The sequence below is a fragment of the Odocoileus virginianus genome, chromosome 21 (genome assembly GCF_023699985.2).
Source record: "Odocoileus virginianus isolate 20LAN1187 ecotype Illinois chromosome 21, Ovbor_1.2, whole genome shotgun sequence".
Lineage (NCBI taxonomy): Eukaryota > Metazoa > Chordata > Mammalia > Artiodactyla > Cervidae > Odocoileus > Odocoileus virginianus.
This window is the reverse complement of record NC_069694.1, coordinates 18,957,667-18,970,153: the sequence shown is the minus strand read 5'-3', so window position 1 is coordinate 18,970,153 and position 12,487 is coordinate 18,957,667. Positions and strand designations below refer to the sequence as shown.

General features: G+C 45.9%; 1 protein-coding gene across 1 annotated transcript; it reads right to left on the bottom strand.

Annotated features, from left to right (window-relative positions):
- Positions 1 to 438: 438 nt before the first annotated feature.
- CCKAR (cholecystokinin A receptor) lies at positions 439 to 10,128 on the bottom strand. The gene is made up of 5 exons (XM_020897592.2): positions 9,762 to 10,128; positions 8,841 to 9,092; positions 4,754 to 5,015; positions 2,795 to 2,922; positions 439 to 1,487 (listed from the first exon to the last, which is right to left on the bottom strand). Exons 1-5 carry the CDS (start codon positions 9,871 to 9,873, stop codon positions 955 to 957), a joined length of 1,287 nt encoding a protein of 428 aa, XP_020753251.1. The 5' UTR covers positions 9,874 to 10,128; the 3' UTR covers positions 439 to 954.
- Positions 10,129 to 12,487: the final 2,359 nt, after the last annotated feature.

The window sequence follows — 12,487 nt, the reverse complement described above, 5'->3', positions numbered from 1 at the left end:
TTGAGTCCAAGTATGCCAGTTTTAATTCTGGGCCCAACTCCCAGAGTTTCCAGCTTGGCCAGGTACACATACATTATAGCTCTCCATATTTGGAGGTCCTTCCAGAAAGGAGGATGAGTATGAGAATTAAAGTTGAGGCAAAGCAGCCATGGGGTTTAACATCACCATGAAAAGGTGGAGTTAAGCAATATATATTATTAGACTAGAAAAATATTTCTTGGCGCCTCCTGGCATTCAACATCCCTTATGCTAAGACAGTTACTTGCTACATACTCTTTTCAGAAATATAAGTTCCAAATTCCATCCTTTAGACAATGTTCCGTATGCTGTTCTGATGATGATATCAACTGATGTCTGTGAATGTCCTTGACTGACCTCAAGAAGAACAGGTCAGGCTGTTTTCTTACAGAAAATGGCCAGGAGAGGGTTTTCTCCCTGTTCCTGTGTGCGGTCATGGTGAGGTGGGTGGTTACAGAATGTTCCTGAAAGAGGGCTGGACTCCTGAGGTACAGAGCGGCCTCCACAATTCCACATCAGCAGAAGCAGCAGAACACAGAAGGGTGTCAGTAAGAGGAGTTAAGAGCCCGCCTTGGGTGTTCTAGAACCTTCTAAAGCTCAGTAGGGTCCAGATCCCCGTTTGAACACGTGCTTAGCAATTACATGTGCAGCAGGAGCCCTGGTGAACGCCTGTCATTGGCCTGCTGAGGTTTTCTGATGGTGACTATTACTGAAAACGTCCTGCCTGGGGCCCCAGTCACGGCCCCACCCTCGGAGCGTTCCCCTGGAACCCAGAGGTAGGGTGCCAGGCGGACGGGGAATGGTTCCCACTGGGAACGGTGCCTTGCTTCACTTCCTGCCTCCTTCTCCTCCTGCTTGCTTCTTTCCCCCCCTCTCTGCTGCCTCCCTCGGTCCCTGCCTCCATGCTTCCTCCCCGGCGCGGGGCCGGGACAGCGCTCACGGGGGCGGCGCCGAGGCGCTTGCGTGGCTGTAGGAGCATTTGGACAGAGACGCCCGCGTGCTGCCGCTCTCCACCTCGTCCCCCACGTCCCCTCGCGCTCCCGGGGGGCCGGGGTTGGGGCAGCAGGGGAACGTGGCCAGGAAGCCGAGGCGGAACCTCTTGTTCATGAAGCAGTAGATGATGGGGTTGACGCAGGACGAGGTGTAGGACAGCAGGAGGATGAAGGAGATGGGGGTCCCCGAGAGGCGGCGCTCGGCAGAGGCGGTGTCAAAGGCCCGCCAGGCGTTGGCGCTGAAGATGGGCATCCAGCACAGGAAGAAGAGGACCACGATGACCATCAGCATGCGGATGACACGCTTCTTGGCCACGAGGTTGGCCGCGGGGCTGCTGCTCCTGATGCGGTGGACCCTGCGGCTGCTGCCGGAGGACAGCTGCCGCAGCTCCATCTTCCTTGGGTGCTGGGGTCTCTGCAGGTAGCAGCCGTCGCTGTCCTCATACCTGCCGCTGCTGCCCGAGCTCGGTTTCCTTTCTGGGTGGGCAAAGCCACATCACTTATTTTTGGGGATGGGTCATGCCAGACAGAGGGCATGGAATTCCTGCCCCCTCCATCCAGGGGCTAAACCAAGCTTGAACTGTATTACTCGATGGGCCACCTCGGGCCTGCTGTAACATGGGTAGGTATTGCTCTATACTACTCCTTTCCTTCTAATGAAATGCTACTTAAAACTAATTTTTAAAAATGTGTAGTATAGAATGTGCATAATTTAAAATAGTAAAATAATGTTTTATGTGTGTAGACTGTAAGGATAAAAATTTGTTAACGAATGAATATTCACACTCTTCTTCCAGCTCCTCAAGGCGGGGAGTTTTCTTTTCACTTGGGGAACCTCCAGTTTGCTTTTACTGCATAATGAGCAAAAATCAACAAAAGCCAGGGAAGACCCTAGGTGTTTATGTGGTAAAGAGCTGAGCAGAAGGATGGAGTGAGAGGGTGGTGAGTGATGTAAACAAAGGTGTGGGGTAGGTTGCAGTGAAGAGTGGGCTGTAATGAAAGGGAGGGATGGGGGGTGGGTTTCCCTGGTGGTTCAGTGGTAAAGAATCCACCTACCAATGCAGAAGACATGATCCTGATCAGGGAAGATCCCACATGCTGCAGGGCACTACAGCTATTGATTCTGTGCTCTAGAATCCAGGAGCGCAACGACTGAGCCCGTGTGCCACAACTGCTGATGACCTAGAGCCCCAGAGCCTGTTCTCCACAACAAGAGAAGCCGCCGCGATGAGAAGCCCACATACTGCATCTGGAGAGTAGCCCCTGCTCCCCGCAACTAGAGGAAAGCCTGCGCAGCAGTGAAGACCCAGCACAGCCCCCCAAAAAAGAGCATGCAGGTCCAAACGTTAAAAAAGGGAGGAGCAGGGAGATGTGAGGTTCCACGGCAGCTGTATCGGGAGTCAAGGGTGGGAGTGGAGGCGGAAAGAGAGGATGGCACCTGGAATGACAATTTGCTTTGTATGCACAGGGGTCCATTTGAATACAATATCACAGAGACCCTGAACCTATGGGCCCTGAGCTTGTAATTGGGCAATGGGTATATTATCTCATTTTATTCCATTTAGTACCCTTTTGGGAGAAATAATTTCTTCTTTCTACAGGAAACAGAGACACTGGGTCTCATGACCATGCCTTCTGACACAAAGTCTCCTAAGAATACTTTTGAAAAGTATTTTGAAATACTTGAAATATTTTCAAAAGTATATACTCTGGATATATGTAAGTTATAGAAAACAAGGCTTGTGTAATCTTTTGGCATAAACCAACAGATAAAAGATAGTTACCTCGAGCAGACTTCTTCTGGCTAGCATCAAATTTTATTCCTTGGTAAAGTTCCAAAGAGATTAATCCATATGCCACCATCATCACAATTCCAGGAATAAGAAAGAGGATGAGTAACAGGAATGTGTGCCTAATAAAATAAAAAGCAATCCAATAATCAGCAACTCCAGCATTTCAGACTAAGATGAGATGGAATAAACAGGGTTCATCTCCATTTTAATGAGTTGGAGCAAGCACATTAATTACCAGTATTTAATATCTTTGGAAATTCCATGTCTGGAGGTTCAGTCATTAGAAAATGTTTACTTCTTTTCTCCCAGATAAAGTCTCTTATGAAGGACTAGTTAGATTGGAAAAGTTTTGTGTAAGTCTGTGCCTGAAACAAGTTTACATTTAAAACTAATGAGAGCTTTAAAAAAAAAAACAAGCCAATGAGAGTATGTGAATACCTCAATAAAGCTGTTACTGAAATAACAATAATAAAATTATAGGAGTTTATATTCATTGATGACTTGTTAAATTATTAAATTTCAATATAGTACATATAATACTATATTTAATTCCCATAATAATTTTTGAAGTAGATACTATTAACTTAATACCCATTTTACAGATAAGGAAACAGGCAGAATAAATAATTTGTCCAAAGTCACGCAGCTAGTGGCAAAGATGGGATCTGAACTCAAGCATGTGATTCTAGATGTTATGTTCTTAAGCATCACAATATATTAATACCATTTGTTGACTTTATAGCACCAGAATCATCCAGTGCATAGGTAGCAATGCTGGAAAACCTTTGTTTTGCAAAATAAATTATTCTGGCTGTTTCAACCCATTAGGCACAGTGGCAAACTCATTCTAGTGCCTGGGGGACCAGAGTTATGCTTTCTCTAAACATGTTTGATTCCTGAAGAACTGCAGCCTCCTTCTTCTTGAGTCTGGCCCCTAAATCACTTTTGCAGTCTGGCATGTGTAAGGTTACACAATTAGGCCATAAAATTGTCAGAGACTCACAGTGGCTGAGCCATTTCTCATTTCAATTGGACATGTTTTGATAAGATTTCTTTTCAAGTCTTGGAAATGTCCCTCATCTGCAACATAATTCTCTGAGTGTATGTGTATCTTGGTTGAAATGAAAAAAAGGAAGGCAAAGAACGCAGAGATTATCTTGGTTTTGAGCCATTTTTGAATGTCTAGCCCTCTGCTTCTAAAACATGCTGGGAATTAGTAAACATAATGCCCTGCATTTGCGTAGCCTTTTTGAATATATTTAATGACGTTTTCATAAACATTCTCTCATTTGAATCTCACATCCACCTAGTGATATATATAAAAAGGTATCTTTATTCTTAAATCTTTGTGTAAGGAACTTGAATGTCAAGGAAGTTATAAACTTGTCCAATATCACCCGCTAGTGAGCAAAGAAACAGGTAGCACAACTTTGCATTTGTATTCCTAGTAAAGTGTTCTGTGTAAGTACCACCACTGCAACTCTAAGAAAAATAACATGGGATTTGGGGTTTTGGACTCCTCAGTTCTATCTCCAGTTTTTGGAAAACCAGAGCTCTTCCACTGTCTCAGCCAAAATCCCCACTAGACTTTCCAGAAGCACACTGCATAGTGGTTAAGCCCAGACACTGTCATCTCTTCTAGGTTTGGGAGCTTGAACAACTTAACCTCTCCATGTCTCAGTTTCTTCATCTGTAAAATGGGGACAGTGATAGCACCCAGCCTATGAGGTTTTGAGAGGATTCGTTGATTTTAATACAGGTATGGCATTTCAAATACAACATTCAAAGTGTTCGCTCTCACTATTATTCTAGAAAGAGGTTAAGACAAGTCTTCTCAAAAAAGTCTCCAGGAAACTGATCCTGCAGACACTGGACAATACATTCCAGTTTTTATTAAAACTGAACAATTCTATCAAGTTAGAGTAAACAAATAAACCCAGGCAGCCTTACCAGGACTGCTGCATGACATCACTTGGTAGTAGAAAGCGGCACATATTTGCGGTCTGGTTGTTATTTTTGGTAAAAGGCACCAAGTTGCTATAAATTGGGTATGGAGTCATGATGGTGAAGGAGAGGCACCAGGTAGCAGCAATCACCTTCAAAGCATGGGACTTCGTTTGCCAAACTCGGGACTGTAAGGGTTTGCAAATTGCACCATATCTCTCCAGTGATATGGCGACCAGATTAAAGGTGGAGACACTCACAGAGGTGCCTGGGAAAGGAACAAAGAAGCTGGTGATGTCAGCTCTGAAATCTGAAGTTTATTTGCACATGAGCTTAAGCTTACCTGATCTGCAGAGGTTTGATAGATAATAAAGGAAAATATTCAGAAGGTAAAGAAATACTGTGTATGTATATTTTTAAAAAATGATTTATTCCCAGCTTTGTTCCCAGAAGGATTTGAGGCAGATCAAGCAATGTGTTTGCAAGTACATTGTATTGCCAATGTATTTTAGATAAGTTTATTGAACTTTGATTACGACCTAGCTCCTTCTTAGGCTGAAGGTGCTCATTAATTAATAACCAAGTGGATGAACTATGTTCCTACCCTACAGAAGAGGTTTCTGAGTGACCTGTAGAACAACTTTAGTTTTGAGCATGATCTGCATAAAGTTGACCTTTTAATCCAATATTCTCAAGGACAGTGGCTCCAAAAATTCAGTGGGGTCTGAGATGGGAGCATTAAGACTCTTCCTGAAAATTTCTAGTACACAGACTGTTTTTGAGTGAAACAGTCTAAATTTCAAAATGGAGTGTTGAAAAAATACCTAATGAAAAAGGATGAAGGGGAAAATCCCCATATTGTAACTAATGTTTTTCTCGGGATAGGAGGAATGGGGTCTTCTTTCTAACTCTTTTTGCTTTTCTATGTTTTGTAGAAGGATCATTCATCAAATATTCATCATCAGTGAGAAAGACATCAAAACATGTCATCTAAAAGGAAATCAACCCTGAATAGTCATTGGAAGGACTGATGCTGAAGCTGATGCTCCAGTATTTTGGCCACCTGATGCAAAGAGCTGACTCAGTGGAAAAGACCCTGATGCTGGGAAAAATTGAGGGCAGGAGAAGGGGATGACAGAGGATGAGATGGTTGGATGGCATCACTGAATCAATGGTAATGCATTTTAGCAAACTCTAGGAGTCGGTGAAGGACAGAGAAGCCTGGTGTGCTACAGTCCATGGGGTCACAAAGAGTCAGACATAACTGAGCAACTGAACAACAACAACAAGAGGATATACTTACAGCATCGTCAAAAAACTTAATTTTACTTAATTTTTGTATTTTGTGTGCATATATACTGATTATAATGTCTTACCCCTATAAGATTCCCTTTAATTCTTCATCTATAAATTCAGCTGATTCTTCTCTTATCTCTTACCATGATTTCTTAAACCTTCAAATCAATCCCAATTTGGGAGAACTTCTTAGCCTGGGGCCTTTTGTGAAACTATATATAAAAATATCCTTTTTCTAGGGAGAATATCCATAGTGTTCCTCAGAGACTTAAAGGAATCTAGAACCCTAAAACCATAGCTAAGAACTCAGGTTCAGAGATAGGATTTGCTGTTTTACAGGAATTTACCCTAAGGAGTTGACATTTGGATGAGAGAATACAGCCCCAAACTCCTCAGAGTGAAATCTATTGCTGTTGTTCACTCTCTTAGTTGTGTCCGACTCTGCAGCACACCAGGCTTCCCTGTCCTTCACCATCTCTTGGAGTTTGCACAAACTCATGTCCACCGAGTCGGTGATGCCATCCAACCATCTCATCCTCCATTGAGCCCCTTCTCCTCCTGCCTTCAGTCTTTCCCAGCATCAGAGCCTGAGTCTGCTCTTCGCATCAGGTGACCAAAGTTTTGGAGCATCAGCTTCAGCGTCAGTCTTTCCGATGGATTTTCAGGATTGATTTCCTTTAGGATTGACTGGTTTGCTCTCCTTGCAGTCCAAAGGACTCTCAAGAATCTTCTCCAACACCACAGTTCAAAAGTATCAGTTCTTCAGTGCTCAGCCTTATAATGGGTAATTATAAACCCATCATCAGGCAAGCACTTTTTTTTTTTTTGCTGTGTGCATGGGTGCTCAGTCACTTCAGTCGTGTTTGACTCTTTTGGACTTTATGGACTGTAGCCTGGCAGACTCCTCTGACCATGGGATTCTCCAGGCAAGAACACTGCAGTGAATTGCCATGCCCTTCTCCAGGGGATGTTCCCAACCCAGGGATCAAGCCTATGTCTTCTGTGTCTCCTGCATTGCAGGCAGTTTCTTTACCCATTGAGCCACCTGGGGAGCCTTTTTGGCTATGTATTAGGAATTTAATGCGTGTTAACTGTTAGGAACATGAAATCAAGGGAGGAATTGAAATGACTGGAATCAGAAATCCAACAAAACCATTATGGTATTGCAAACACTTTTAGAATTATATTGCTTTTCATTTTCTAGAACAGTCTGTACTGGGTATTTTCAGAAAGAGTGTTAAGGCTCCTAGCTCAGACCCCAGCTATTTTAAAACATTTATTTTTATTGAGATGAAATTCATATAACATAAAATTAATCATTTTAAAGTAAACAACTCTGTGGCATTTAGCACATTTATGTTGTGCAACTACACAAGGACTCATTTTTAATCTCCTTTCATAAACCCTGGTTAAAATGATTAAATATTGCGGTAGGATATATACAGACAGGCCTTAAAAGCCTGAGGCACTGTGAGATGTTGGTTATTATTATTGCATCATTGTTTAACAATGATCCTTTTCATTTGTGAGTCCATTTTTCTTTTTAGAGTACTTGGACCCAGATTGACACTTTCTCGGTTATTTGTCCATGGCATGTAGATCAGTCATTCATCATCGTTTTGTCAGCGCTGGATCCTACTTCCTCAGTTGGAAGAAATAAAGGCTTTTAAAGCTTTCTGGTCACTGATAGCTGCCCTAGGCGGTTCAGCTCTGCATATTTTGCAGGGCTTAGGTCAGAACAACCGACTCCTTCTTCATTTCCCGCCTCTTTTCCTCCCCCTCCAACCAGCTCTCAGAATGGGCAAGGGATGAGGCATTTTGGCAGGCAGAGGGGACCAAGAGAAATGTCTTGTTTCAGCCTCAGATGAGCCACAGCAGTTGGCAAAACGAGGCTGTGTATTCACTCACCATTGTAGTGGCTGCCAATTGGGGTTCAAGTCACCTCTGTGGCCTACCACCTGTGTGTCCCTGGGCACGTTATTAACCTCTCTATGCCTCTGTTCCCTCTCAGTGAGACAGGGAAGAATAACTGTGTATACCTCATAGAGTGGTTGTGAGATAAAATATGATCATGGAAGTAAAAACTTAAAGCATTTAGTAGAACATCTGGTACTCAAAAAAAATGTACTCAAAGACATTAGGTCTTATGATTTTTCATCATCACCATCATTCTGATTGGCAAAGGCAGCGAGCTGCATATCTCAGTCAATCAGGGTGAGCTTATCCACCCAGGCAGTGGGAGCAGATTCAACTTGTTGTCTAGTGGCAGAGGTTCTCTCTCTCTTTCTGCCTAAGATGGTCCCAGCCCCTGTGAAAAGAGGCTGGAAAGTGAATCCTGAGAAGAGAATCTAGACCTCTGGTGAAACTGGTTTTTGAATAACCCTGTTCCCTCTAAGAGCCGGAAGGGCAGCAGAAAAAGCCCTCTTCCGGCAGCCTGGCCATCCTAAAAGCCAGGCCTTGGGTGGGTAGAGCTCAGTGTACAATCAGTGACTTCCAGGAAGGCACAGATCAGCTTGAATCTGTCTGTCTTTCTAACAGAAGCAAGCAAAACCAGTGTCACTCCACTTTGAGGAACTGATCCCCTGACTGGGGAGTGACTGCTGGGGCGTTTCGAGGATGGACCCTCCCACAGAGCCAGCTCCTCTGTCCTTGTTCGCAGCCCCATGCAGTCAGATGTTCTGTTCTGTACACCCATCAGGGCTTCTCTGTGGAGGCTCTCAGGGGTTAAGGAAGGTCTGGGACTGAGCTTCACTGATTTAGGGTGAAACTCCAGAAATAGGCACCAGCAGCAACTCACCCATGAAGTAGGTGGTGGTCTTGCAAACAGCGCTCCCGAAGATGAAATCCTTGAGCAGGTTGGGGATGAGGTTGAATGGCATGCAGAAGAGACAGAGCATGAGGTCGCTGACAGCCAGGGAGAGGAGGAAAATGTTGGTCACTGTTCTCATCCTCTTGTTCCTAATCAGCACCGTAATGACCAGCGTGTTTCCCAGCACGCTGAGCAGGAATATCAAGGAGTATAAGAGAATCTGCACGGCCGGCTGCCACTCTGCAAGGAGGAACCCGGACGAGCCGGAGAGATGGAGGTGATGAGGGCAGAATGTTAAAACCCCGGCACACCAAATGAATGCTTATTTCCTGCCGGTTTGTATTTTCAGGGGTGTGCCTCGCCGACCCCAGCTCTCCCCATACTTACGATATTTTGCAGAAACAAAATGAGGAGTGATTTAGTAGCTTCTGAAAGGCTGGTCTGTTAAAGGACCGCTCACTCGGGGAACCACTTTTTCTTAAGAACAAAGCTCCTCCAGTGATTTGCTTTCTTCCCTGGCTGCTAAGCATTATTTCGGTTTAATCACTTCTTCACACCGATTTCCCCCAAGGAAAGGCGACAGCTAGATTGTGACGGCGCCTTTTCTGTGATGCTGGTAAGTCCCAGCTTTTACACTTGTACTCCTTCTGGCTCCACTTCAGCTCCTCTTCCCACTGCTTTTGTACCCCCCAAGTCCTATGCATTAATCCCAACTCTCCCATGGGGAACAATAAGAGCATTGGACTCAGTTCTGCTTTTAGATCTCTTCCCCAAACTTCTGAACTGATGACTTTATCCAACCTCGTCTCACGAGGACTGTGTTCTATTTTCACAGTCAGCCTTGCCTTTGCTGATTTTTTCCACAAACTTAAGGTTTTCTGAATTCAGATAACAGCCTCTGACACCTACCTTTGGAAGGATGGGGCTGATCCAAGCAGAAAAGCGTCTCATTTTCGATCCCCAGTTCACAGGGGGGAGTCAGGTTGCTTTCATTCATGAGAAGGCTGTCAACCACATCCATGCTTGCCTGCTGCTTTCCACCAAGTGTTGGCAAGCTGGTGAATGGCTCACTCTCGGCTCAGGCTCATTCCTCTAACGACTGACCGGAGAGTCTCCCAAATGCAACCTGCTGTGGAGAGGCAGGAGGGTAGGGGGAGTGATTGCCAGGTGTGGGCTCCTGCGGCCATTCTTAAAGGCGACTGGAGTTCAGCATGCTCAGGCCAGCTGGGCAGGCATTTGCACTCCTGGAAAGAGCAGCTGATGCGAGCCAAGCCCGCTCCACCTTCCAGGCCCACCCCATTCCTGGGCCAGCCGGAGGGCCCTGAGCACAGGCAGCCTGATTGTGAGTTAACCCTTCCGGAGTGTCGCTGCTTTTTTGCACACACACACACACACACACACACACGTGGACACACATGTACAGGGGCGCAGTACCTCTCTCCTCTGTGTAGGAACCTGTCACCATCCCAGACATAGGCAGAAGGAAGCTCAAGCTGGCTGTGTGAGACAGGAGCGATTAACTCGGCAACAGACAGCGACATGCAGAGCATCAGGACCAGAGGACACGGAGGGACTGTGTTTCTACCTCCTTAGATAAAAGCAATTAGTGCCTTTTAGCTTTGGAACCATGCCCAGCAATGTGTGTGGATATCACTGCTGGCTGGTTGTTAAGTTGTTGCCAACCACGGGGTTATTTCTTGTGGTCTCTGCCCCTGGTAACTGAAAGGAGGAGGGTGCCCTGACTGTAGGTGATCGGATCCTTATTATAGAAAACACTTAGTAAGATTTTCCATTCATTCGTTTACGCATTCGTCCATTCATTCAGCACATGTTCATTGAGAGCCTACTGCTTACCAGGTGCTTCTCTAAACACATAAGCAAATAATGAACAAGATCATTTCAGATGTGTAAAGCACCACAGAGGAAGTCAAGCAGGAAGGTATAATGGAGAGGGATGATGGATTGTGGCGGGGGTGTTGCTCATTTAGATGGGGTGGTCAGGAAAGGCCTCTCGCAGGAGGGGACCAAGATTGGAGAGCTGGATGGCAAGGAGCAGGAAGGCTTGTGACGCCTGGGAAAGCTGCTTCTAGGCAGGATAAGCAGTCTTTTGGGCAGAGGTCACAGCAAGAGCAAAGGCCCTGCTTGGGAATGAACTTGGCCTGTTTGAGGAATAGTTAGAAGTAGGAATGAATGAGGGGCCACCGGTGGGAGATGGGGTTAGAGATGGGAACCTGGCCAGGGTCTGGGTTTTCTGTGAGGCTTTGTGGTGCCAGCAAGCTCCTCCGGCCCCTTCGTACACGTGGTCTCCTCTGTTGAGACCTTTGGGACAGCAGGGGGCTCTGTGTTGCTCCCAGCTGCTTAGCTGAGCTGAGACCTGATCTAGACACTTCGGAGGTCCTTCATGCTTTGACAGCTTTCTCCGCTGACAGTCCTCTGTGTCCTATCTTGGCTGATTCCCGGCCGAACATGGATGCACCGATGGGCATTTTTACCACCCAGGCTTGGGATGTGGGGCCGGGAAGAGACCAATACCTCTTTTCTTTGAAACCACAAACAGCTCATGTTGGAGGCACTTAGTCACAAGAACTAGAAATGCGAGGAATATTGGAGAAGCTGTTAGCAGTTATTAACAGGAGAGACAGATCCCCAGATCAAGTCCTGGCTTCACTGGTTACCTGCTGGCAGATACTGGGCAGGTTTCCTAACCTGAGACTCATTTCTTTCTGTCAAAGGGGGACCACATGACTTCCCAGATACTTGTTATAAAGATTGATTGCCTCAGGACAGTGTCTGATGCACAAAAAGTGTTCAATAAACCATAGATAATAAAAACGATTATTATGGTTTTTCCTTTTATTTTTCTGGTTGCACTGGGTCTTCATGCTGTGTGCTGGCTTTCTCTAGCTGCAGCAAGCCGGGGCTGCTCTTTGTCATGGTGAGTGGGCTTCCTGTGGTGGTGGCCTCTCTTGTTGCGGAGCACAGGCTCTGGGGCATGCGAGCTTGGCAGCTGTGGTGCATGGGCCTAGATGCTCCGTGGCATGTGGGATCTTCCTCCACCAGGGATCAAAGCCACGTCCCCTGCATTGGCAGGCAGATTCTTCTCCACTGTACCACCAGGGTAGTCCCTATTATTTTTCTTTTACACACAAGGATTTGACTCAGAGTGGTCCCATGGTTTGCTGGTGAGAACAAGTGGTTCTCAATCCCCCTCATGGACCAGTGGCCCCGTCCTTGCTCCTCCTCCTGCAGTGTACAGCCAGCTTTCTTCATTATTCTATGTCCTGTAGCCTCTCTGGAGCCAGAACCCCTGTCTCTGCCTCTCCTTCCTGCCTTGGTTCCTGTTGGCTTAATCTTCTCAGTCTGCAGACTGATATGGACCCTGCCCACTAGGAGGGACCCAGAGCAGTACTGTCCTGATTTGGGGAGGGACAAATATTCAGATTTTGAGCCCTGGGTACAGCTGAATTTCGCCATGCTGCTCTTCTCAGCAGCTGACTGCTTCAGCTGCTTTAACTAGGCAGATATCACCATCCATAGCAGGTGCTTCCACCTGGGAAGCCCTGAACTGAAATGGAGACCAACTTGGAGCAAGTTCTTCCTTCCTGCATCCCTCCTTCCCTCCCTTCTGTTGAGTC